Source organism: Erinaceus europaeus, chromosome 13, assembly GCF_950295315.1.
Source record: "Erinaceus europaeus chromosome 13, mEriEur2.1, whole genome shotgun sequence".
NCBI classification, from domain to species: Eukaryota; Metazoa; Chordata; class Mammalia; order Eulipotyphla; family Erinaceidae; genus Erinaceus; species Erinaceus europaeus.
Window position 1 is genome coordinate 62,269,127 of NC_080174.1, and position 25,853 is coordinate 62,294,979.

Genomic DNA, 25,853 nt, shown 5'->3' on the forward strand with positions numbered 1-25,853 from the left:
TATGCAAAGGACTCTCATGCCTGAGGCTTCAAAGTCCTAGGTTCAATTCCCTGTACCACCATGAGCCAGAACTGAGCAGTAAAATTAAAAAAAAAAATTTTGTAAAGGGTGGGGGGCAAGTTTAGGGGCCCAGATCTTCATCCCCAAAGAGACAAGGGAGCTGCTCCATTCACGTTTTTTACTAAAGCACCCACACAAGTTTCTGTGCAATGTACAAAGATCAGCCGACCATGGGGCTACTGCCTTCTGAGACAGGGAGGCAAGATCCAGTGGGAATGACCCAAACTTCACCTGCCACCACCCCCCACCCCATGCAAAGCTCAACCCCAAGAATCCAGGTAGCGACGCAGCACTCCCTCTGGTCCCCTCCTGGGGTGGCTCCTCAGTGTGTGTGTGTGTGTGGGGGGGTGCACCAGAATTTGCCCCTTACAAAGTTGAATGAAAAAAAGTTTCCCCTCCCCTGGGAGCATAGGGGATCCTTAGGTCTGAGAATTCCCCCTGGAAGAGACATGGCCCCTAGTCATCCTTCCACCCTTCCAGGCCTTAGGGGACTGGGGGAGGGGGGGACTGAGGCACAGAGAGGTGGAGTGACCTAGCCCTGGCCACTCAGCGAGGCAGTGCAGGGGCTGGCCCAACCCTGACAGTGAGGGAGGCTGTGCTGGGAATAGAAGGGCAGGAAAGTGGGTCAAATCCAGAGAGGGCCACACTTGAGGGGCCTGCCCAGGATGGAAGCCCCTAAAGTAGGTTCTGAAACTTCCAGGTGCAGCTGAGTGGCCTATTGAAGATTCTTGGAAAACAGAGCCCACAGTCTCAGTCCGGGTGTGGGGGGGGGTCCCCCACAGAGCTGTCACCAGCCAGGCTGGTGTAGGTCAGTCCTCTGGAAGGTAATCCTTGGCAATGGGAGCCTTTGTCCATTAGTGTCATCCCCGAGGGAGCCACGACGGGGGCCGCCCAATGTCCACTGTGATGTTGGTGAAGAGTGGTTGCCGAGACACCTCCAAGACCTGATACCGCACAGACCCAATGCCATCCCGTTTCATGGTCAGCTTCGTGTTCTGAATCTTGGTAAACCTAGGTGGGATGGAAGTGGGTCAGGGTCAGGGCTCACCATCAAAGCCTGTATGGGACCCTTGGGGCCATGCCTCAAACCATCCTGGGTCCCCCCAGGTGTGACTTTCTCCTTGACACCCCCTCCACTTTCTACCTACTCAAAGTCATACTGCTCTTGCATCTGGCCCCCAAAGAGCTCAGTCCCTTCTGTTAGAAAACAAAATTGTGATATCCTCACAAATCTTTCTCTCAGCTCACTTTCCTTTTAAATATTAGACCCAGACATGGGGTATCCCATGGGCACCTCAAAGGCAACAACAGCCTCTATCAGATGCATCATCTGTACTCCCTGAATTCATCATCCCTGTTTCTCATTCTTTAGTCACTCCTTCACCAGCCATTTACTGAGTAGTCCCTATGTCAAGCTCAACTTTGTGCACCAGGGACAGAACTACGAAGGGGACAGCAAGTCAGCTCTTCAAGGGAAGGCAAGTAACAAACAAGGAAAACATCAACTGCACAGGGAGACCAAGCTGACTGCCTTGGTAGGGCAGTGGCATCAAACTGACAGCAGGGGGAGGAGCACTCCAGATCAAGGTAATATGCAGACCCTAAAGTGGGAATGAGATTTCTATACATTAAGCAAAAGCTTAATGGGACAAGGGGAATAGCAAAGTAAAACTAGCTTGGAAGTTAGAGCATGTATGGGCAGGAGTCTGTAAATCAGAACAAGCAATTCTTGTTTTATTCTGTGAATGAGAAGACAGGGGAGGATTTTTTTTTAACCCAGTTTTTGGGGAGGGGGAATAGGAGGAGGGTAGGAGCAGGGGACATAAGAGAAGGGGACAACAAGGACACCAGAGGTCCCTGGTCATGTGATATGACAGAAGTTGAACTAAGGTAGAGCTAGTGAAGGGAAATTCAGATGAGCTCAGATATCTTGACTTACTGACAGTTTGGACATGAAGAATTCAGAACTTGGGGCCAGGTGGTGGTGCACCTGGTTAAACGCACATGTTATAATGCACAAGGACCCAGGTTTGAACCCCTGGTCCCCAACTGCAGGGGGGGAGCTTTTTGAGTAGTGAAGCAGTGCTGCAGGCCCTCTCTCTCTCTCTCTCTCTCTGCATATCACCTACTTTCCTCTCTATTTCTTGATATCTCTATCAAATAGATGATAAGTTTTTTTTTTTTAAAAATCAGAACTCTTAGGTTTCACCTTATGTGACCTTAGAGTCCCATAACCCAAAAATTTCTGGCTAGTGTGCCACTACCCCACCAAAGGCAGACACCATTAATTGATGGTAGGGCCCAAGACACTTCATTCCTTAAACAGAGCCCAAGCTGCCAGCATGTGCTTCTGGAGTTCCACTCTCACCTCATCCCAACTGTTTTGATCCTCCCATTTTTCCTGAGATCAGCTGAGCAATCTCCCTCACATGCCCTGAAGCCCTCTTCTCCCAATCTGTCCTCCCTTCCCAGCTCACCAGGATTTCATCTGATCTGCTTTTTCATCAGCTCCCTGGACACTCAGTGCTTCAAGCTTCTGCCAAACACCAACCCTATATCAGTGCTACAACCTACATGACCCACACACACATCATGGGCTCAGATGAGGGGAGGAAAACGTTGTTTTTCTGGTCAAGCTGGGGGTGCAAAAGCCTCCTGGGACCATTCCCTAGCATACCCCAGTCCCATCAACTGCTGCTTGCCTGGTTGGTTTCCCTCCTGCTATATCTAACATCTCTGCCAGCCCTTCCCCTTCTGCATACACAATGAGTGATCTTTCCAAAACAAAACTGTTCTCTTCCATTAGCTTAGTGAATACAGCACTGTGCCCAAAAGAGGTGTGTGACAAATATTTGTTGAACCAACAGCTCTCTTCAAACTCCAATTGATCACCACTTTCTCCAGGAAGCCTCTCACCATCATTCCCTCTTCTGCCAGGACAGCCCCTGGCTTTGAGTACCTTGTACTATAACTGACTATCCCCTCCCTAGAATAAACTTCACTTGGGATTTCAGGGGCTAGATGTAACTGCTCTGGGACCCTCCCCCCACCAAGGTTTGGTTGGCAAACAGCCTGAAAGAAGTGCCCAGAATCCCTGGTTTACATCCCACATGCCCTTGGACACCTCTCTCAGCCAGGACCTGACACCAAGACATGCTCAGAGACCAAGTAGCCCACTCCAGCCTCAAGTGGGGGAGAAGGGTCAGCACTCTTTCTACTCCCCACCCCACATTGCTCAGTCAAGCTTCCTTTGTGGCTCCCAAGCCCAGGAGTTGTGCCTAGTACCTCCCCTCTCATCCTATATGTTCTGGCACAAATGAGGCCTGTGGGGGCACAGACAGGAAAGTCATCTATCTACTCAGTGATGACTTGAGCTCTGCCTCTGAACTGAAGTCACTGCTAGGTATCAGTTTGGGAGTGAGAGGTGTTGGGGAGGGGGTGGGAGACATTGGAGTGGAGGTTGAAGATGTCAGGGTGTGAGGCTGAGCTGGGAGCAGAACAGGGATTAGGACAGCTGTGAGTTATCTCTGTGAGTCAAGGGTGAGGGTCCTCTCCGGAGTCAGAGGCTAGAGGGGCTTCAGGATCAAGGATGCTGGGGGTCACCTCTGAGGGTTGGGCTCGTTATGCTTGTCCCGGTCATGCTTGATCATGCGGTAGCGGCCTATGCGGATGTCTGGGCGAGAGATCTTCATCCCAGTCAGGGAGATCCTGGGGACAGGGACAGATGGACTGAAGCAGGTACTGGGCAAGGCAGGACACCATGCCCAGTCAGTATTGCACTCTCTCAGACCTCCCCACTCACCACCTACTTACCGGTTGAAGATGTCGTCATCCTCGCCACCCCAGCCCCAATACTCATTGGGGAAGCCATTGATTCTTAGAAACTGGGTTTTACTGAGCCCCGACACACCTCCAAAGTAGCCAGCATAGGGTAGCCTATGGCGTGGGAGGACAGATGTCAGATAGAGAGGTCATTGGAAACTCCAGAGAGAGGACTAGAGAAGGGGAGCGTGGGATGAGTGTGCCACAGGGCCCAGAAGCAGGGGCAGGAGGCTGCTGGAAGCAGTCAGTTTGGATGTGGGCAAAGGGTATGGACAGTGGGAGGTCTGGATCCTGAGAAGGGAGGCCTCACCGGAAGCCAAACTTGTCCATGGCGATGGCAAAATGGCGGGGTTGGTCACCGCAGCGGTACAGGTTTCGGTCATCCATGGGGACCAAGTCCACATCACTAAAGATGAAGCAGTCATAGGCAGCATCCTCTTTCAGTGCCTCAAGGAAACCCACATTGAGCAGCTTGGCTCGGTTGAAGGTGTCCTCACCATGCTGGTGTTGAAGGAGGGAACAGGTCAACACTGGGCCTGTGACAAACTGACACCTGCCATTACACCAATTGGGGGTGACAACACCTCCCCCCCCCCAAGCTCAGCTACACTACATTCCAGAATATGCTAGACTTTCTTGCTCTCATGCCTTGGTGTTATCAGTTCTTCCTTCCTGCCTGAAATGCTCTCCTCTGTTCTTGTGAAGTTCATTTCGTGTTTGCAAAGGATTCCCCCACTCCAGCATATAATTATTCATTTCCTCCTGTGTGCTGCACTTATGCCAATATTCATCTAAACTGTGATGTGGAATTCTCATTTCATTCATTCATTCATTCACTCACATCTGCCCTGTGGCCCCCTTTTGTCCAGCCAACCTCTTCATGCCAGTGGGGATCCTAGAGATGAGTGGGCCTGAACTCTATCCCTACTAAGCACACATTTAAAAAATTTGTTCACAGGCAGTGAAGCAGGTCTGTAGGTGTCTATCTTTTTCTCCCCCTCTATCTCTTCCCTTCCTCTCCACTTCTCTCTGTCCTATCCAACAACAATGACATCAACAATAACAATAACTACAATAATAAAAAACAAGGGCAACAAAAGGGAAAATAAATAAAATATTAAAAAATGGTATTATTTATTGGATAGAGACTGCCAGAAATTGAGAGGGAAAGTGGTGACAGAGAGAGAGAGAAACAGAGAAACACCTGAAACACGGCTTTACCACTCTCAAAGCTTTCGCCCTACAGATGAGGACAGATCAAACCCAGGTCCTTGCACAGTAATATGTGCACTCAACCAGGTGCATCACCACCTAACCCCTGAACACACACTTAAGAAGCAAGATAGACAAATAAATGTCTACAATGCAGAAGCCATGGGCACTGAACCACTGAGTCTCAGACACCTACCCTCTTGACTCATCTGGTTCAACCTCCAACTCCTTCTCTCTGGATATAGCCTTGGAGACCAGAACAAGACTGGATGAGTCTCATTTGCCTCCCTTACAAAATGACAATCACAAGGTCTACCTGCAGCCTTGGCCTGAGAATCTCAGGCCCCTGAGAAATGGGGCGCCAAGAACAGGTCTCCTTAGATCATGATCCTGGCTGCCAGAGCAGGAAGGACTCCCTGGCAGAAGCTGACTCTGAGCCCCTACCTGGAGAGGAGGTCTGGGAGTGGGTCATTCTGGAGGAAGAAGAGGAATAGGGGCCTCTCCTCATCACCTCCCAAGTTCCTCTGGATCTCTGAACTGCACAGCCCACTGGCTGGGCTCTTCCCTCCTTCCCCTGCACATCCTTTCCCACCAGCTCTTAAAGAAAGAAAATGGAGCAATGGTCCATTTTCTCTGGTGCATCAGCACTCCTTTCTAATCTCTCTCTCTCTCCAACCAGAAGCCCTGGGTTCCTCCCACAAGGCTCATAAACATGCTGGATGCTCTCCCATCTGGAAATCAAAAACCTTTCCTGCAGCTACTGCCTTACCTTTTGTCTTCCCTTCTAGGCAATGTCTTTTTTCTTTATTCTTCTTCTTCATTTTTTTAAGAGTTGTCTCCAATTGGCTATTTGCATTTTGACAAGTCTGATTCCTTTTTCAACCCACTGCAATCTGCTTCCACCCCCAGCATGCCCCTGAAATGGCTCTCACTGGGCCCACTTTGTTGCTAAATCCACTGGACGCTTCTTAGTCTCCATCCTTCCTTACTCCTCCAACAGTGCTCTGCAGCTGCCAGTCTTCCTTCCTGACACTCTTGGGCCCCCTCCAACCTTTCTGGCTGACCTTCACAGCCTCTGTGGCAGTCTGTTCCTGTCTCTTACATACTGGCTTTCTCCGTTCATATCTCATGCTCCCTGGGCAGAGTGAACATATTGGTTTTAGGGAACACCTACATATTGGCTTCCAAACCCCTCACTTCTAATGACTGTTTTGTCCAAGTCCCATGAACGACTTCTCCCTACTTCTCCACACACTCAAACTCATTGAATGAAAAAAAAAGAAGTCCAAGTGACACAGCCACCTCCAGATCTGGCCCAGCTCCTCTGTCCCCATCTTAGCAGGGGTTCAGCCATCCACACTGGAAAGGGCCAAAACAGAAATGGTCAAGTGTCCTGGTGTCTCTGTCCTTACTCTCCACTACTGCTGTCGCTTTTCTTCCTGTATCCCCACAACTACTGCCTGACTCATATGCAATTTCACTACCTCTTTCCAACATTGTAGCCTCTTCCCAACATGTCACCCTGCCACAGTTCTCCCCCTCCCATCCTATTCTCCATGTGTAATCAATGACCTTAGAATAAGAAAATGGAAGCTGGAGAGGCAGTATAGTGGTAATGCTTTTCTTCCAGGGGCTGGCGGTGGCACACCTGGCTGAGTGCACACACTACATTGCACAAGGACCCAGGTTCAAGCCTCCAGTCCCACCTGTTGGGGGAAAGCTTCATAAGTGGTAAAGCAGGGCTGCAGGTGTCTCTCTGTCTCTTTTCCTCTCTATCTCCCTTTTTCTTCTTAATTTCTGTCTCTATCCAACAGATATGTAAAGATAATAATAATAAAGATTTTTCTTCCTGAGGCTTTGAAATCACAAGTTCAATCCCCAGAACCATCAAAAGCCAGAGCTGAGCCGTGCTCTGGGGAAAAAACAAACAAATGGCACCTTGAAGCATTAACACTGCACCACCATTTTCACCTGGGATCTATAACTGCAGGCTGAAACTGAATGCCTTCATCATGCCTCCTGAGACTCCTTTAAAGTTGGCTTTCACCAACTCCTCCAGCCCCATCTTGGCTGCCCACCCTATCATACCTATTGGACCCCACACCTCAGCCAACTGTTCTTCAAAAAATGAGAGTTCTCTCACCAGGTCTTTCATCCTCCTCCAGCCTCACTCACCCTCAGGGAAAACATCACTTCCTGTCCCCCTCCCCCAAGACTACTAGCTCAGGGATCTCTGTGCCTCAAATGCAGTCACTCCATCATGCCAGTATCTGGGTGTCCTTTGTGTGCAGGAGGGCCCAGGCCCAGGGCTCGAATACGGACGGAGTTGAGTCCTTGGGACTAAGTGTAGCAGTACCTGGTCCTAAGGTGACTTCCTCTCCATGCAGGCTCCACCTTTCCTTCTCTGTAGGCACCCCCAAGGCCTACACCACTGTGAGATAACCCCAGCCTCTCAGGCCAGGCATATCCACACTCACCTATTCACATCATTCATATGCACATGCTTGTGCACACTGACATACATTCTGTGTATACGTTCACACACCCACATGATCCCAGGCAGACAAGGGTCCATGCATGTCCCAACCCCACAGACACAGTTGCTCAGGCAGCGCACCTGGTTGATGACGTAAATGCCATAATGCAGCCGCTGTCGCCTCAGGATGGGGTGCAAGTAGTGGAGCCAGTAGCGCAGGTGGTGCTCCCGGTGTCGGAAGGGGATGATGACAGCCACTGTCTGGGCTGGGGTGCAATCCGGTGGTGTGTAGCGGCCGCCCAGGAGCACACCAGGGTTCTCCCTCTGCACTCGCTCCAGAGGCATAGGGGACGTGAACTCAATCAGCAGCCGTCCCACTGCAGGTAGGGCAGTGGTGGAAGTCAGGCCTTCTTCACCCACTGGGCCAGGGCACCCCAGTGAAAGCCTCCAACAAACCTAGCCCCTTGTGGCCACCCCCCCCATGGGTCAAGACCCCATCTCCCCCATCAAACCAATTTGTCAGGCCATCTGCTGACCATGGAGGTAGATCCTGCCCTGCAGGCTCACCGAGACCAGGAGGCAAGTCAGGACAGGGCGGCAGGGTGGGCACGGTAGGGCCAGGCCGCACACTGGGGGTCTCAGACAGCCCGGAGCTGGGGGCAGTGGCATTAGGCCGGGAGCAGTTGGAGCTGCTGCTAGCGGCGGGGTGGAGGGCACGGGCAGGGCCACGGGCACTGAATCGGCTGAAGAAGGCCAGGTGCTGGGCATAGACGTCAAAGTAGAGGATGACGGCCACAAGAAAGTGCAGCAGGCAGAGCAGGAGCACAGCCTTGCAGACGCGCTCCAGCGTCCCCCCCAGCAATCTGCTCATCCCGCAGGAGGCCTCCGGCCCGCCCAATGGGCCCGGGCATCCGGCTGCCGGCCTGAGCAGGGGGGAGGGAGGAGAAAGAAGACCCAGAAGGTCAGATGGAGCTGGGCAAAGCCACCCACCCACCCCTGCCCACTGCTCACATTCAAGGGCCAGCCTTCACACTCAGCTGTTTCTCACACATCCTTTGGCACCATGGACTCACGCTAAACCACCCCCCCACACACACACACACACACACACGACTCACTACTCATGTACCTGAACTCTAACACTCACTTTATTTTTTTATTATTTATTTATTCCCTTTTGTTTCCCTTGTTGTTTTATTGTTGTAATTATTATTGTTAGATAGGACAGAGAGAAATAGAAAGAGGAAGGGGAGGCAGAAAGGGGGAGAGAAAGATAGACACCTGTAGACCGCTTCACGCTTGCGAAGCGACTCAGATGGGGATCCGGGGCTCGAACTGGGATCCTTCTGCTGGTCCTTGCGCTTTGCGCCACGTGCGCTTAAACCGCTGCACTACCGCCCAACTCCCCATCTTTTTTTTTTTAAATAATTATCTTTATTTCTTGAATAGAGACAGCCAGAAATCAAGAGGGGAAGAGGGAGGTTGAGAGGGAGAGACAGAAAGACCACTTTCTTCATATTTAGTGACATGCACACACAAGTACAGCCCCACACCCTTATGCTCAGGTGCATGGCCTCCCTGCACTTTGCACTGCTAAGAATATGGACATGTGCGGGACTGGGTGGTGGCACACCTGGTTGAGCACACATGTCAGTGCTCAGGGACCCAGGTTTGAACCCCTGGTCCCCAACTGCAGAGGGAAAGCTTTGCAAGTGGTGAAGCAGGGCTGTAAGTGTCTCTCTTTCTCTCTCGCTCTCTATATTCCTTACTCTCTCGATTTCTGGCTGTCTCTATCCAGTAAGTAAAGATAATAAAAAATTAAAAAAAAAAAGAAAACTAAAGATAAAAAAGAAAGAATATGGGCATGTGCGACTTCTGGTCACACTGGTTCATACCTCAATGTGGAAATGCACTTATCTGCAGACTTCTATGGACCACCAGCACCTCAGAAAACAGACCCCATACAATAACATCCTCGACCAGATTTACTAAATAACTATCTGCACTCAAAAGCCCTTTATATCTATGACTTCATCTCAAATCTTCCTAGAGGTAAGGTAGTTGGGTAAGACAGACCAGTTGGGACCAGACTGGGAAGTGGTCCTCAGCAATGGGGTAGTCCAAATATAGGCAATAAGTTTAGGGATATCTTCTGTCTGGAGCAAGAGATCAGAATGCAGGGCGGGGCGAGGAACATCCCTCCCCTAAGACCTCAAGGAAGAAATAGCATGAACTCCCTGGGGTCTGCCCAGCACTGTCAGTCGATTCCCAGAAGGGGACCTCCTGGGCCATGGCTCCAGCTGAGGTTCCAACAAAGCAGCAACACTTCTAAGGGGGACAGAGAGGGAGTGTTGGTAGGTTTCTGGAACTGCTTGCAGGAGCAGACTGAAGCTCACTGGCTGAAGGATACACTGTGTCACACAGCCAGCTACAGTAACCAGCACAGACATACAGAAAACTGTATCCAGAGTCACAGACACACCCGGCGGTAGGCAGGCAGGAAGGAGCCACTACACACTCACAAAGCCGCAGCTCCTGGACTCGCACCGCTGCGCATACAGGTTCTGGGGCAGCTCACAACAGCCAGCCCCACGTGCGAGCATCGCCACCCCTCCTCCCTCCCGGGCAGGGGTTCTGGGTCAGGACAGCGGCCCGGCTGCGAGGTGCGCCTGGGCGGGGCTGGAGAGCAGCGCGACCTGAACACGTGGCCCTCGGGTGATGGGGGAGGTAGCAGAGGCTGGGTGGGTGTGGAGCCTCGGCTGGGGGTGGCGGGGTGGGTGGGGGGCGTGAATTAGGGGAGTGGATGCGGGGGGCAACGGTCACCGGGAGCCGTGAGTGGAGCGCCTCCCGTGGCCACGAGGCCGGGGCGAGCGAGGACAATGAGGAAAGATGACTGGGGGAGGCAGAGGCGCCCGCCCCGGGTCGCACGGGGTGGAAGCGGGGCGGGGTGCAGCGGGGCGGCCGGGGTCTGGTGCCCGCCTCTCTCACCGGGTCCAGGGCGGGGGTCTCAGGGCTGCGCTCGCTCGGGGCGCCCCTGGAGGGGCTGGCTGTGCAATCTCGGGGCCCCCGGCCGGGCCGCGCGCCCCTCTCACCCGGCGCTCGGGGCTCAGCAGGGGGTGCCGCTCCGGTTCCGGCTGGGTTCAGGGCTCCGGCGGCTGCGGACTGCTCGGTCCCCCATGGCCCGGCCCCGCCGCCTCCCGCCGCCCGGTCAGTGGCCCCCGCGGCCCCCGGGCCGCCTCCCGCCGCCGCGGGCCATGGAGCCGAGCTGCCCCGGGGGCAGGGCGGGGCCGGGCAGCAGGGCAGACCCACGAACCCACGGACCACAGCGCGGCCGCCTCCCTCCCGCGCTACGGCGCCTCGGAGGGGCAGGCCCGGCCTGCGCGCTCACACGCGCGCCCCCGCGGCCCCCCGCCTACAGCGCGCCCGCACCCGCCGCGCGCCCCCGATGCCGCCCGCCCCCCCCACAGCCGGAGCCGGCGGCAGAGCGCGAAGCCCGGGATGCGGGCCGCGGGGGTTAGAGAGAGGCGGACGACACTGGTCCAGCGCATCCGGAGGTTTGCATTCCAAGTCAGGTCGGAGAGGGTGCGCATGGGCCCAACCCATTAGGGAACTGTGGGATCTGGGTTGGAGAATAAAACCTGCCGGAGCAAGGGAGGCTGAAAGAGATTAGGGATATGTCTACTCATTGATGGGAGCATCATTTAAGGGGCTGCTGGTTGGGCAAAACCTTCAAGGTATGGGCAGCATGTTTGGGGGGGCGAGGGGGCTGGAACTTCTAGGTTAACACTAGTTTGGGAAAAAAGATTGCACTGAGTGAGAGGAGCTGGACAGGACACTGGGAACCAGAGATCCCATTAGTTACGGGAAAAGGTGTAGGCCTAGCAGGAGGCAAATGAATAGGCTCCAGGCCCTTAAGAGTGGGGAACTTAGTGATGGAAGCCTGAAGGTAGAGTCCAGATTTGGCTAACTTGTGTTTTTCAGAGCAAAGGGAGGACATGGGGCTAGAAGGATTTCTCCCTTACCCCAAATAAGCACCTAGGCCCTTATCCCCAGAGTATCTTGTTCCCTTCAACAAAGACATTCAGAAGTCTGAAGCATACCACCTTACCTCTCCACCTAGGAGCTAGTTCTGTCCAGAGCACAGGCAAGGTAAATGAGTTAGAAAGTTTCCAAGAGGCAGGCATGAAGTGGAGGCCTATAGACATAGGCCTCAGTGAGAGGAAGTGGGGAAGAGGGCAACAGAAGCAGCACTGACCGAGACAAATAACATGTTTATTTCACAAACACTAGGAAAAAGTGGTGAAGGTGTGGGGAGGGACATAGGTGCACAAGCTGCAGTCATCAGTGGACCACTTCCCACAATGATGATCAGCCAGGCAGTGCCTCCAAGTCAACAGGCAGCAAGAGTGGGTGCAGGGAGGGCCCTGAACACCAAGCCCCCTGAAAGGCAAAGGGGCACAACTCCAGCTCTCCCAGGAAAGCCACAAATAAATAAGTGTGGGGCATGGCCCTCTCCACAGATGATCTAGTCACCCATCTTGACTCTGGAAGTCTGCAAAAGAAAAACAGGAGAAATCAAATAGGGATGGAGGAATACATAAGACAGTGACAAATGACCAAATATCCAGCCTAGCAAGCCCACAGCTGGATGAACAGACCACAACAGGTGGGTGATAGGACCAGGGTGGACACACTGTAACAGATACCAATGAAGAGGGACAGTGTGACAACCAGAGTTAGGCTGGAGAAAAAAAAGGTAGCACATGGGCAATGTCAGTCACTATGAATCAACTCAGCCAGGCAACTATCACACAGATCTTCAGCTGATCCCAGGCCACAAACTCAGACAAGACGCACACAAATCATACACGCTACCCTAGTGACAGCACAAGTACACCATACAAACACACCAATACAAAGACACATGCAAGGTTACAATCCAGTCTAAGCTACAAATAAAATCAGAAAACAGATAAAAACTAAATGAAAGCTACAGAAACACCAAGAAATGGGGGGGGGGGGGTAGGACTGTTGTCTGAAATACCATATTGCAGACAAAAATAAATTTATAGCTTCAAGAGGGGGAAATCTCAAGATAGGAACAAATGAGGTGGTAGAAGCTGATAAAAGGACCAGGAAGGATGCAACACCTCAGCCATTCCAGAAGGCAGGTGAGGAAGGGGTTGGGGACTAGGAGACAGAGGCTCCCCAATGAGATTCAGCACCTGAAGGATTGCAACAATGACCCCAAACAGTCCAATGGCACTGCCAAAGATCTCCACGATGAGAATCTTCACAAAGAGGCTTGGGTTCTGTGCATCAGCCAGGGCTGCTCCACTGCCCACGATACCCACACAGACGCCACAGAAGAGGTTAGAGAGGCCCACAGTAAGGCCAGCCCCAAACATGGAGTAGCCTATGAGGGTGAAAAGGAAGCACTTAGGCAAATGACAAAATATCAAACTGAGTGATCTAAATTGGGTGATAGGGAGAGGCAAACAGCCCAAGCTCTTTGCCTTCATACACCCACCCACCTACCTGCATGGTAGTTTCGATGACCAATGGCCTTGGGGTCAGTGGCTCTGAAAGGCTAATGGAGATAGAAAAGTAATCAGAAGTCACTTCCTATGCTGCACCTCCCTTTCCCTATTAGTGAGCAATATAGAGACCACACTGGGGTAGATGCCTACCCCACCCTGGTCTTCCATACCTCAGCCATGTTGCTAATGACAATTGCCATGATGATGCCATAGATGGCCACAGCCTCACAGAAGATGATACTGGCAGTGGTAGTGGTGGGCACAGGGAGTGGAGAGGAGAAAGACATGAGAAAGAAACTAACCTTTCCAGAGTCCCCAGTTACATTCTCCCCACTAACATTCTACCCCACCTAAAGTTGATTAGAAGCAGCAAGTCACAATCATTTCTGACAAACTTCCAAAGACTTACACTTACCTGACCAGGTTCTTAGTCTTGATCCTAGGGGCCTTCACCCCTCCTCCAATGATGGAAGAGCCAGTAATATAGATGCCCCTGGTGAAAAAATAAGAAATTGAGGGGGTCAGGCGGTAGCGCAGCAGGTTAAGAGCACATGGCGCAAAGCGCAAGGACCAGCATAAGGATCCCGGTTCGAGCCCCCAGCTCCCCACCTGCAGGAGAGTCGCTTCACAAGCGGTGAAGGAGGTCTGCAGGTGTCTATCTTTCTCTTCCCCTCTCTGTCTTCCCCTCCTCTCTCCATTTCTCTCTGTCCTATCCAACAACAAACGACATCAACAATAACAATAATAACCACAAGGTTACAACAAGGGCAACAAAAGGGGGGGAAATGGCCTCCAGAAGCAGTGGATTCATGGTGCAGGCACTGAGCCCCAGCAATAACCCTGAAGGCAAAAAAAAAAAAAAAAAAAAAGAAAAGAAAAAAAAAAGAAAAGAAATTGAGTGGCTGAGTCCCAACTCGACACTATCCCCAGAATGACTAATGACCCAATGACACCAGTTGTTATGACTCAATCTCTCCTCCTGGCCCCACCAACCCAATACTCACCATGCTGCTCCAACGACAGACAAGGAGATAGCCAGGCCAATGCCCAGATTTGACCACATGAAGGGGGATGTTTCAGTCAGGAACCTGGTGTAAACATAGAGAGGAAAGCAATTTGCCCCTGGTTGGAGGAACAATCACAGAAACCATTGCACCCCCCTCCTCCCCAACTCCACCAGTCCTGAACATTAAGACAAGGCTTTAAATCTCCCAAAACAGAAAGAAGACTACAAAGAGGAGGCTCCTAAGAGAATTCTCTCTCTGCCCCCCCCCCCATTACCATGCCACGTCAAAACGGAAGCCCAGGTCAAAAATGGTGTAGCAGATTCCTGCAACGGTGAGAAAGCAGGTGTTAGGGGGCCACTCCCTAATTAAGAAGGGAAGTTGCCTCCCCCAAAGGTCTGTCTACACACACCTAGTCCAAGAAAGAGAGTCCTCAAGCTGGCCCCCACTTAAAAAATTAAAGCTATTACAGATTCCTTTGCTTAGGGCCTCCATTTTTTGCCACTCCCTCCATCAACCCCTCCCAAGATCCCGGACCGCGATCCTCCACAAGCTGGTGCTGCTGGGAGGGCTGACTGGCCCTGGGGGGGCAGAGCTGTGCCGGATCCCGCCGGCCTCCGTTTACCCAACAAGCTGGGGCTGGGGTGGGGTGGAGCAGAGGAAGGACAAATCAACCGAGGAAAGAGGAACTGGGAGGCCCGCTCGTGAAACAAGCAAACCGGTCAGAATCGAGAGGGAATAAGGCCGTGGGGCGGGGGTGGGAGCGGTGCTGGTAGGTGGGGACTAAGGGCTGCCTGGTGCCCCCCCCCCGGCCCCTCCTCAAACCCCTGCACATCCGGGCCTTTACAGCGACAACAGAGGCCCCAAGGGCGTGGGGAGAGGGGCATCTGGGAGTGCGGGGTCCGGAGTGCGCGCTGGGCCCACAGTCTCAGGACCCCGTTTCCCCTGGGGGCTCCGTTCTGGCCAGGCAGCCCCCGCCTGCAGGGACCCGGCCTCACCCACGACGATCATGCAGGCCCAGAAGGCCACGAAGACTCCGGAGTAGAGCAGCACTAGCCCCGCCATGGCAGCTACGACGGCGGGGATCAGGTCGGTGGGGCCTGACCTAAAACCGCGTCCCTATCCCTACGTCCGCCGTCGCCCCGCAGTCTGTCCGCCCGCCCCGCAGCGTCACCTGACCTGACCACGTGATTCGCTAGCACCACGTGACCCACATCCCGATTCTGCGTCGCACCATAGTGGGTCCGGGACTTGGCGTCACCGGACTTTTGCAGACGCAGAGGATTGTGGTTGTTGTAGTCTCTCAGGAACTCTGCTTTGCACGACCCACCAGCCCTGCCTCCCTAGCTTGGCCTTCCAATCCACTGCCCACCCATGAAGTCCTATGCAGTCCCTCAAGGGTGCGATGCTGGGCGGGGGTAGATAGCATAATGGTTATGCAAAGAGACTCTCATGCCTGAGGCTCCGAAGTTCAGTCCCCCTCACCAACATAAACCAGAGCTGGGCAGTGCTCTAGTGTTTCAGTCTCTTTCTGTGCATCTCAAAAAGGGTGCGATGCTCTCTTCACTCTGCGCATGTTGTCTCCTCTGCATGAAGCATGCCAGTTCCTGCTCACATTGCCTAACAAACCATCCATCCTGGCAACTCCCTCTCAGGAAGCCTCCCCCAACCTGGAGACAAGGTGGTGTGCTGGCTCTTGGACTTCCACGATGCCCTGGGTATGTTTATGAAACTTCAGCAGGATCGTGACTTTTCTGTTTAAAATGTGCTGGTAGTGGCCCCAGAGGTGGCATAGTGCTTTTACTAGCGTTGTACTTACAAACATGAGGTCTCATGTTCCATTTGCAGCATCACAAGTACCAGTGTACTTTTTAAAAAAAAAAAAAAAAAAAAAACAGAGCACTACTCTGCCCTGGTTTATGGTGGTGCAGGGGATTGAACCTGAGACTTTGGAGCCTCAGGCATAAGAGTCTGTTTACATAGCCATTATACTATCTAGCCCCACCTCCCAACTCCATAGTGCTTTTTTTTTTTTTTTTTTTATGTAGTGACTCCAATTTCACCAGGAATAAAAGTCAAACAAGCCTGCTGATGTGGTTCCCCATGGCCCTAAGCTAACTTCAAGTCCTGATACTCACATTATCTCTGGCTGCAATGGCCTGTTTCCTGGATGTGCCCGTCACAGTCACATTAGTTTTTTTTTTTTTTGTATCCAGGGTTATTGCTGGGGCTCGGTGCCTGCACTAGGAATCCACTGCTCCTGGAGGCTATTTTTTCCTTTTTGTTACACTTGTAGTTTATCATTGTTGTTATTGTTGTCATTGCTGTTGTTGTTGGGACAGGACAGAAATGGAGAGAGGAGAGGAAGAGGGAGAAAGATAGACACACCTGCAGACCTGCTTCACCACTTGTAAAGCGACCCCCCTGCAGGTGGGGAGCCAGGGGCTCGAACCAGAATCATTATGCACTTTGGGCCATGTATGCTTAACCTGCTGTGCTACCGCCCAGCCCCCAGTCCCATTTCCCTTAACACAAATTCCCTCTGCTTCTAATTGTCTATGTGACTCACAAAACTTTTCAGTCTTCTCTCTTTCTCTAAAAGGCCTTCCTTGATCATCCAGCTTAATATTGGAAATCTCTCCCTTTACTCCTTCCCAATAAGTACATACCAGTACATGTGTGTGTGTGTATAGCATATGACCATTAGTTATCACCATTTAACATAGTATATTGTTTAAAAAAGAGAGATAGAGCAAAAGTTAGACCAAGGCACTGCTCAGCTCTGGTTTATGGTAGTGCTGGGTATTGATCCAGGGAGCCCAGAGAGCCTCAGGCATGAAAGTTTTATAAAACCATGATGCTGACTCTCCAGCCCCATGTTGTTTGATTTGTTCATCCTCCACTCCCACTTCAACTCCCCAATATAAACACCATGAAAGGATTTGAGATCACTGTTGCATTTCCAGTGCCTGGCACACAGTAGATGATATATATATATATATATATATATATATTTTTTTTTTTTTTTTTTTGCCTCGAGGGTAATTGCTGGGGCTCAGTGTCTGCACCATGAATCCACTGCTTCTGAAGGCCATTGTTCCCCCTTTTGTTGTCCTTATTGTTGTAGCCTTGTTGTGGTTATTATTGTTGTTGTTGATGTCATTCATTATTGGATAGGACAGAAAGAAATGGAGAGAGGAAGACAGAGGGGAAGAGAAAGACACCTGCAGACCTGATTCACCACCTGTGAAGCGACTGCAGGTGGGGAGCTGGGGGCTCAAACTGGGATCCTTCCGCCAGTCCTTGTGCTTTGCACCACGTGCACTTAACTCGCTGCACTACCACCTGACCCCCAGATGCTATATTTTGTAGAATACATGTCTGGTGCCCACCTATCCACCATGGTTTCAGTTTATAGGTCTGCCTCTACCAGTCAACTGGACACTCCCTAAGAGCAAGGAATACTTTTTTTTTTTTAAGTTTACTTACTAGTAATAGAACCAGGATACATTTGATGCCAAAAATTAAACTTAGGACCTCGTGCTTACAAATCCAGTGCTATAGACACTGCAACAACTCCTGGACCACCCATATACCATATACCCTTTGTTAAACTACTTCTTTAACGTCCTACACAATGCCAATATGCTAAGATTCTAAGCAAATGAAGAAATTAATCACTACACTCCTCTCACTTAACCCTCCAGGTCCAGCGACTGGCTTTTTTTTTTTTTTTTTTTTTTAAATCATCCGTTTCACTGTTCAGGGCTGAACTTTTTCAGAAAGAAGGAAAGACACCATAGCACCAAAGCTTCCTCCAAGGAGGTCCGGGCAAGGGCTAGACAGCAGCTCCACTTTGAAGAACCCACCATATTAGTTCTTATCTGTGTATTTAAGCATGGAGTATGAGGTACTGGATTTGACTATATGTAAACTATGAATTTTCTGGCCTAACAGACATAAATTCCTATTAGGGTTCAGAAGACAGCACAGTGGTTATATTAAAGACCTTCATTCCTGAGGCTCCATGGTCATAGGTTCAATCCTGGACACCACCATAAGCTAGGACTGAGCAATGTTCTGATGAAAAAAAAAACAAAAAACGTTTAAAATACATTCCATAAACTAACAAGATATTCTAGATGATAGTGACAAAGTAAAAGAAACCTTTTGGGTTGGGAAGATGGCATAATGATTACTTATGCAAGATTTTCATGCTTGAGGCTCTGAGGTCCCAGGTTCAATTCACAGTACCACCATAAGCCAGAGCTGAGCAGTGCTCTGCTCTCCTGTATCCTCCTGTCCACATCTCACTCATTCAAACAAATCTGTGGTCCAGGAGGTGGTGCAGTAGATAACGTATTGAATTCTCAACACAAGATCTAAAGTTCAATCCCTGGCAGCACATGTACCACAGGATGTCTGGGTCTTTCTCTCCTTTCTCTTACATAAATGAATTCTAACAAAAATAAAAATAAAAACCTGTCTAAGCATTCTTTTTTTTAAATTATTGGATAGACAGAGAAATTGAGAGGGGGAAAAACAGACACCTGCAACATCGATTCTCTACTCATGAAGGTTTCCCCTGAAGGTGGGGTCCATGGGCTTGAACCTGGGTCCTTGCACACTGTGGGTTTCACAGGTGTTGATTCCCAAATCAGACAGAAAGGCACCCAGGATAAATACAAATGGTTTATTGACAGTGGCAGGCCATCCTGGCAAGGGCCGGTGGTGAAGCAGACATTTGAGAACTGGAAGCCAGAAGGGGCTAGCCTAACATTACAATGCACAGGACCTGGGTTCAACGCCCCCCCCACCCCAGGCCTCACCTGTAGAAGGAAAGCTTCACAGGTAAAACAGGTCTGTAGATGTCTCTCTGTCTCTATCCCTCTATCTCCCCCTTCCTCTCAATTTCTGCCTTTCTCTATCAAGTACAATTCAGATCTTTATTCATAGGCTCTGTGCTAGACCTGCCATGCATGATGAACAAAAAGAAACGAGAGCAATCTACAGCACAGCACTTTTTAAAAAAATATTTATTTATTCATTCCCTTTTGTTGCCCTTGTTTTATTGTTGTAGTTATTATTGTGGTTGTTACTGATGTCGTTGTAGTTGGACAGGACAGAGAGAAATGGAGAGAGGAGGGGAAGACAGAGAGGGGAAGAGAAAGACAGACACCTGCAGACCTGCTTCACCACCTGTGAAGGGACTCCCCTGCAAGTGGGGAGCCGGGGGGCTCGAACCGGGATCCTTACGCTGGTCCTTGCACTTTGTGCCACATGCGCTTAACCTGCCGAGCTACCACCCGACTCCCAGCACAGCACTTTCATGTGTCCCCAGCACAACAGCCAGGGATGAGCAATGCTCTGGAAAAAAAAAAAAGAGCTAGGTGGTGGCGAACCTGGCTTGAGTGCAAGTTACAATGTACAAGGACCCGGGTTTAAGCACGGGTTTAAGCACGCGGTCTCTACCTGCAGGGGAAAGCTTTGCAAGTGGTAAAGCAGTGCTGCAGGTCTCTGTTTCTCCCTTTCCTCTCGATTTCAGGCTGTCTCTATCCAATAAATAAAGATAATAAAACAGAGGGAGAAAAAATATATATAGTTTATTTCTGTGATCTCCTGAGAAACAAATCAGTTAGTGTGGACCAACACTGCCGAACTTTCAGCTAGTTGAATGTGTCCCATAGCTGTCCTGTCCTTTCATGCAGCTATAGGAACACTGAGATACTAGAGTGACTAAGCCAACAGTTTTCAGTCTTAGGTAAAGCAGCCACATGAGTCTGTTGGACTACAAATACCAGGGGTTTTCAACTGGATATAATTTTGCCCCCACGGGGGACATCTGTCAATGTCTGGAAACATTGTTAGTTGTCACAACTGGAGAGGAGTGTACTACTTACATCTAGTGTACAGAAGCCATGGATGATGTTAAACATCTTGCAATGCACAGGACAGTCCTTTACAGCAAAGAATCATCAACATCAATAGTACCAGGGTTGAGAAATCCTATTTATGACCTCCTAGAACCTCCCTTTGACAAGGATAGACCCTTAACTGCATGCCAGGGGCTATTATTGACCAGAGGTCCTAGGTTACTCCCATGAGGACAGATTGAAAGTTCTGTTTCAGGAAAATCCAAATCAGTCCCATCAGTCAAGTAACAGGTATTTTCTAAGCCAAAATATGCCAAGCCTTGTGCCAATGCCAGGACAGGACAGAGCTGGAGCCTGCCCTCAATGAAGAATGTCTTCTCTCTTCCTCTGCTGGGGTGCCTTCAAGGTTTCAGGCAGCAGAGGGTTGAGAGGTCAGTAGAGGAAATATTGAAGGTCACAGTGATAACTCTTTTTTTTTTTTTAAATATTTATTTTATTTATTTATTCCCTTTTGTTGCCCTTGTTGTCTTATTGTTGTAGTTATTATTTTTGTCGTCGTTGTTGGATAGGACAGAGAGAAATGGAGAGAGGAGGGGAGACAGAGAGGAGGAGAGAAAGATAGACACCTGCAGACCTGCTTCACCGCCTGTGAAGCGACTCCCCTGCAGGTGGGGAGCCGGGGTTCGAACCGGGATCCTTATGCCGGTCCTTGTGCTTTGCGCCACCTGCACTTAACCCGCTGCGCTACAGCCCGACTCCCACAGTGGTAACTCTTAAGTCCACCTGTGTCTCTGGCCTCACATAGTATCAGTTGCTTCCTTCATCCTCGTAGGCGATGGCAATTCCTCGTCTTCCACTCACAGCTCCTGTCACTGGTGTTTGGCCCAGGCAGGGCTGCAGCCCTTGCCAACTCCTCGAACTAAGGAACAAGGCTGCAAAAGAAGGAGGCTGAGACTTGAAGGGCTGAATCTGGGGAAAGAATTCAGCTAGAAGTGAAGATGACTTTGTACATTTACCTGCAGGGCTGCTCTCTATCAGTTCCAGCTGAGGCCGTGGGGCCAGGGCAGAGGATCCAGGGTCACCTGATGGTTTCCAGGCAGTGGGGGGTCGGAGGTCCCCAGTAATCAGTGACACATCTGGGGTATCCCACAGTTCTGAGTCAGGTGGTGGGAGGGGCACATGGAAGGGAGAACCTGGGAAGAAAAAGGAGGATTCCTGATGGCTCCATAACTCCATGGCTCGAATGTATTCTGCTCAGCCAGTGCCCATCACTCACCAGGTAGTAAATCTGCATAATGTGTGAGATGAGGAGCCAGACCTGGAGGTGGCCAGGCAGGGTTGCATGCAGCCTCCAGCTCACATGGTGTCAAAATAGGTTGGAAGAAGCCATCAGAAGGCTGGGGGGCTAGGGCACCCAGAGGACAGGCCAACAACACAAAGACATCCACCTCAGGAAAGTTGGCAAGTTTGGCAGGTGTGGGTCGCCCCACGGCCAACACATAGCTGCGCTTACCAGCAGCCCGAGTCAAGTTCCGCAAGTGTGCCAGTGCCTCACGGTGTCGTGCAACACCTAATGTGCCTGCCAGCAGACCCACCACACGGGCATCCCTGGCCCTCTCTACCAGATAGTGTCGGCGTGCCCTTAGCCGCCCAGCCCGGGCACTTTCATCCTGAGTGTGTCCTGTGTCTGGGCAGCAAGAAGAGAAGGGCTGCCCTGGTGCCCAGCCCAAGAGCAGCCGGCTCAGGTCTGGATCCAGGTCAGGGTTGGCTTCAGAGCCCCCCACATAGAAGGCACCATATTCTTCCAGGCGCCTCCCTGGAGCCAGTGGGAAGTGACGCCCAAAACGCTCCAGGGGCTCAGGCTCTGAATTGAGGGAGCCCTCTCCTGGCAGGGGGAGAGCAGGTCTGGAGACAAGCAGGTCTGAACACCGTGGACGCAAGAGTGTGGCTAAGGCCTCTGAAAGAAAGAAGTGGTGTCAAGGTTGGGGTCTAGCAAAGCAGAAGCCCCCCTCAATTCCAAGAGATCTGAGTATGACCCAAAAGCAAAGGCTAGGGTGAAACTCATAATGAGAGCTCTATTACAGTATAAGGAAATGACCAGCAAGGTAGCTCACTTTGACAGTACACTTGCTTTACCATGTGTATAACCCAGGTTTGAGCCCAGCCCCCACCACACTGATGGAAGCTTTGGTGTAATGGTGTTTTTCTGTCTATCTATCTGAAAATGTTGGTATGGGGCAGTGAAGCTCCAGTGATGACAAAACAAGTTAATAAAATAGGGAAATTCGGGCAGAGAGTAGATATCATAATGGTTATGCAAAGAGATTCGTGCCTGAGGCCCCAAGGTCCCAGGTTCAATCCCCTGCACCACCATAAGCCAGAACTGAACAGTGTTCTGGTAATAACAACAAAAACAGGGGAGTCCGGCAGTAGCACAGCGGATTAAGTGCACGTGGCACAAAGCACAAGGGCTGGCAGAAGGGTCCTGATTGAAGCCCCCGGCTCCCCACCTGCAGGGGAGTCGCTTCAAAAGCAGTGAAGCAGGTCTGCAGGTGTCTTTCTCTCCCCCTCTGTCTTCCCCTCCTCTCTCCATTTCTCTCTGTCCTATCCAACAACAACGACATCAATAACAACAATAATAACTACAACAATAAAACAAGGGCAACAAAAGGGAATAAGTAAATAAAATTTTAAAAAAAAGAGGAAGAGATGGGGAAATTAAAGCACTAAGTAGTTATTCCACCCATATCACACCCATAGTTAAAGCCTCTCACCCAGGGCATGTGCACAAGCCGGCTCACTCAGCAGCACCACAGACGCTGTGGGGTCTGGATTCCGGGCCACAAAGGCCTGAGCACAGAGTTCCAAAGCCACAGAACGCTGACCATGGACAAAGGCCACAGGCAGTGGTCGGGCTGGTGGACTTAAGCAGGCAGGGCCAAAATGTACAAGAGCCTGAGCTCCAGCTTGCTCGGCACCCAGCACATCCACACAGCAGCTGCAGGAAGGATACCATTAGTGAGAAGGGCTTTCATCAGAAAAGAGTTGCTGTCACTGATGAAAAAGCTAGTCAGCAAAGAAAGTAATGCTATGAAGACACAATCATTACTGAAAACTAGCTATCACCACAGAGGAGAAACACACCTACTGGAGATTAAGATAGAGGGGAAAAAACCATCATGAGTACTGGATTCCTAGGCCAACACCATCCTCTAAACTGAAGCTCAAGTTCACACCTGCCATAGGCTGTGTCCCCCAGAATGAACATCTTCGACCCTGTGATGTCTTCCAGTCGTGCAGCCACGGCCCCAGCATCTCCCAAGAGCTTATCAGGAAACTGCAATGCCACCTGAGCAGAAAACACGTTATCACTAACACTTCTCCACTGAGAGAGTCTTCAAGGGAAACCTGTGGGAGTGCTCACCTTCAAAGCCCCTGAGGAGCAGCTCCCCCCAGTCTTACCCTCACAGAATTCTCCCCAGACCTGGGGAACCGCCTCTAGGTGAACCGCCCCAGGGAGGGGAGCCCCCCTCCTTCACCTGCCCTCACCCGCAGGCAGCCCAGGTCGCTGATAAATCCGCTGATTCGCTCTAGCTCGTACACTCGGTCCAAGTCCTCCCGAGAAGTGAGCAGTCCTCCTGGGCCTGCCTCCCGCTGCAGCGCCGCTTCGGCCGGGCTGCTGAACGTGGACTCCATGAAGTACAATTTGAGTGGCAGGAAGCAGCGACGATTCCCCTCAGTCAGCTGCGTCCCTCAAAATAGTTCTCAGAGTCACTCGGCGTAGGCTGGGGTCTGAAACGCTACTCAGTCCAAAGCCCCAGGCCCAGGCCCCACGCATTCATACTTAGGTCTTGATGCTACACATGGGCCTGCCGCAAGATCACTTCCGGGTTCCTGGGCATGGCTGAAATTCTACCAATCCTAAATCAGCACAGTTCCCACCTTCCAATCCGCGCCAAGCCTTCCACAGAAAACCAATGGGCTGGCGCGTCAGCAGCAGATCGGAAGTGACTCAGAGGAAGGCGCAATACCTTATGGGCATTGTAGTTCCGCCGACCCACGGCTCTCCTTAAGGTGGGAGTTTTCAGATTCAGCCAGCCCCCCTCCTCCACTCTGTGTTCTCAGCAACACCTGCATTCTGAAAGTTACTTCAATTTGACAATGTCCTGTCCTATGGACACTGTTAAGCATTTCATGTGTACACTATCAACTGGGAGATGGCACCACAGTTTTTTTTGTTTTATTTTCCCTTTTATTTTATTTTTGCCTCCAGGGTTACTGCTGGGGTTTGGTGCCTGCACTACAAATCCACTGCTTCTGGATACTACTTTTCCTTTTTATTGCCCTTGTTTATCATTGTTATTGTTGGATAGGACCAAGAGAAATTGAAAGAGGAGGGGAAGACAGAGAGGGGGAGACACCTGCAGACCTGCTTCACCACTTGTCAAGCGACCCTGCTGCAGGTAAGGAGCTGGGGACTTGAACCGGGATCCTTATGCCGGTCCTTGTGCTTTGCGCCATGTATGCTTAACCCGGTGCGCTACCACCTGGCCCCCTGCATAGTTTTTTAATTCAGGAGCAAAAATGCCTAGGTTTGTACATTAAGCACTCCCACTATTAGTACTTGGTGAAAATCTTAAGGTACAGTATATTGCTTTATGTCTCTCAAGCCATTTTCTCATCTGCAGAGTAAGGGTTGTAGCAACAGTACTCCTAATGGGATTTTTAGGTGAGACTAGATAATGGGACTTTTCGTAAACAAAGTAGTTCTTTGTATATGGCTGTTAACTTCACAGTAGTCAGTCCAATCAGGCAAATATTGAGCTTTGGCATGAGGGAAAGCTTGAATGAGGATGAAGAATGGAGGACCCAAGGTTAGGGATATAGCTCAGCAGCAAAGTATAGAATTTGCATGTATGAAGTCCTAAGCCCGAAGCAATGTATGCCCTGCTCTCACTCTACCTCCTACATAAAATATATTTTTAATAGAGGACCCAGAAATTAACTAGAAGTTGGGAAAACAAGGGAAGGGGTGAGTAACCAGTTCTATCACCTCCAAGGAACTCAAGGCACATAAATGAGAATGGGGGTAAACCAATCCTGCTTCAGCTCTTACTGCTGGAAAGATAGGAATCCTAAATGGCATATTAGATGGAACTATGGCTGAAGAATAGAACGGAAGGGCATCTTGCTAAGGGAGGACAGGAAGCAAGAGGGGAGCTGTCCTTGGTCCTGACTAGGCCCTGCAGGTCTTGTCTTAATTGGGGCCTACAAAGGTAAGTACTAAGGGTAGGTAGACAACACCTGGGCCCTGCCTTCCTCTTCTTCTGGGGACTATAATACCTCTTCCCACACATGCTTAGCCCTACTTGCTTCATCTCTCCCTAGCCATGTATAAGTTTGGGGGTCTCCATAATCCCATACTGAACCCCAAACCACACTCCACGAGTGGTCCTTCCCAAATGGACCTGGTACCACCTCACTTGCAGCCTAAGGCCTAAAGTTTTCTACCTATGAAGTCTCCCATTCCCACCAGAAATTACTTCCTTCACATGGCCTTCCTTCACTGGCTGCATTCCCCAGCTTAGCAAGATAACTGAACTACATCAGTCTTTGTTCAGATAGAGCAAGGCAAGATAGAACCTGGGGCCTAACACTCAGCATTATTAATACATGTATGCTCTCATACACGCTGGTGTTAGCAGGATAGGTAGGGTGGGGAGGTTGCTGACGCTACTGCAGTCCCCACGCCTGGAAGGGGTAAATGACAGTATTCTGAATGGCTCCAGTCTAGGAGGCTTGGCTACAAAACAGTACCCTTTCCATCCTACAAGCTAGGACTTATCCCCACTATTCATTGCCAAGA

The 25,853-nt window shown here is 50.8% G+C and overlaps 3 protein-coding genes across 6 annotated transcripts; all 3 read right to left on the bottom strand.

Moving 5' to 3' along the window:
• Nucleotides 1–164: 164 nt before the first annotated feature.
• On the bottom strand, nt 165–10,802 carry B4GALT2 (beta-1,4-galactosyltransferase 2). 4 transcript variants are annotated; one of them, XM_060206040.1, is made up of 7 exons: nt 10,663–10,802; nt 8,138–8,493; nt 7,712–7,947; nt 4,193–4,428; nt 3,874–3,996; nt 3,664–3,768; nt 165–1,071 (listed from the first exon to the last, which is right to left on the bottom strand). In XM_060206040.1, the coding sequence occupies exons 2-7, from the start codon at nt 8,439–8,441 to the stop codon at nt 921–923; spliced, it is 1,155 nt and encodes a 384-aa protein (XP_060062023.1). In that variant the 5' UTR covers nt 8,442–8,493; nt 10,663–10,802; the 3' UTR covers nt 165–920. The 4 variants fall into 4 exon arrangements, with proteins under 4 accessions (XP_060062023.1, XP_060062024.1, XP_060062021.1 ...); XM_060206041.1 differs by having other exon boundaries at nt 10,559–10,691; XM_060206038.1 differs by lacking the exon at nt 10,663–10,802 and adding an exon at nt 10,093–10,244.
• A 1,019-nt stretch (nt 10,803–11,821) lies between these two features.
• ATP6V0B (ATPase H+ transporting V0 subunit b) lies at nt 11,822–15,290 on the bottom strand. The gene is made up of 8 exons (XM_007535296.3): nt 15,113–15,290; nt 14,392–14,440; nt 14,115–14,198; nt 13,526–13,603; nt 13,281–13,350; nt 13,109–13,160; nt 12,796–12,986; nt 11,822–12,122 (listed from the first exon to the last, which is right to left on the bottom strand). Exons 1-8 carry the CDS (start codon nt 15,177–15,179, stop codon nt 12,096–12,098), a joined length of 618 nt encoding a protein of 205 aa, XP_007535358.1. The 5' UTR covers nt 15,180–15,290; the 3' UTR covers nt 11,822–12,095.
• Nucleotides 15,291–19,144: 3,854 nt separating this feature from the next.
• Nucleotides 19,145–23,868, bottom strand: DPH2 (diphthamide biosynthesis 2). Its single transcript, XM_007535294.3, has 7 exons — nt 23,537–23,868; nt 23,224–23,336; nt 22,762–22,985; nt 21,264–21,944; nt 21,004–21,180; nt 20,747–20,919; nt 19,145–20,442 (listed from the first exon to the last, which is right to left on the bottom strand). The coding sequence occupies exons 1-6, from the start codon at nt 23,681–23,683 to the stop codon at nt 20,795–20,797; spliced, it is 1,467 nt and encodes a 488-aa protein (XP_007535356.1). The 5' UTR covers nt 23,684–23,868; the 3' UTR covers nt 19,145–20,442; nt 20,747–20,794.
• Between the last annotated feature and the right edge of the window lie 1,985 nt (nt 23,869–25,853).

What these genes read in the sequence shown, in the direction of transcription:
- B4GALT2 (XM_060206038.1), bottom strand. Translation starts at nt 10,127, where the DNA reads ATGCGCAGCGGTGCGAGTCCAGGAGCTGCGGCTTT. An exon ending in TGACTTGCCTCCTGGTCTCG is followed by an intron (nt 7,948 to 8,137) that starts GTGAGCCTGCAG and finishes CCCTACCTGCAG; the next exon opens with TGGGACGGCTGCTGATTGAG. An exon ending in ATGGACAAGTTTGGCTTCCG is followed by an intron (nt 3,997 to 4,192) that starts GTGAGGCCTCCC and finishes CCCACGCCATAG; the next exon opens with GCTACCCTATGCTGGCTACT.
- DPH2 (XM_007535294.3), bottom strand. Translation starts at nt 23,683, where the DNA reads ATGGAGTCCACGTTCAGCAGCCCGGCCGAAGCGGCGCTGCAGCGGGAG. An exon ending in GCGACCTGGGCTGCCTGCGG is followed by an intron (nt 23,337 to 23,536) that starts GTGAGGGCAGGT and finishes TTTTCTGCTCAG; the next exon opens with GTGGCATTGCAGTTTCCTGA. An exon ending in TTATGCAGATTTACTACCTG is followed by an intron (nt 21,181 to 21,263) that starts GTGAGTGATGGG and finishes TTTTCTTCCCAG; the next exon opens with GTTCTCCCTTCCATGTGCCC.
- ATP6V0B (XM_007535296.3), bottom strand. Translation starts at nt 15,179, where the DNA reads ATGGCGGGGCTAGTGCTGCTCTACTCCGGAGTCTTCGTGGCCTTCTGG. An exon ending in AAGACTAAGAACCTGGTCAG is followed by an intron (nt 13,351 to 13,525) that starts GTAAGTGTAAGT and finishes TACCACTGCCAG; the next exon opens with TATCATCTTCTGTGAGGCTG. An exon ending in TCATTGTTGCAATCCTTCAG is followed by an intron (nt 12,123 to 12,795) that starts GTGCTGAATCTC and finishes TTTCTTTTGCAG; the next exon opens with ACTTCCAGAGTCAAGATGGG.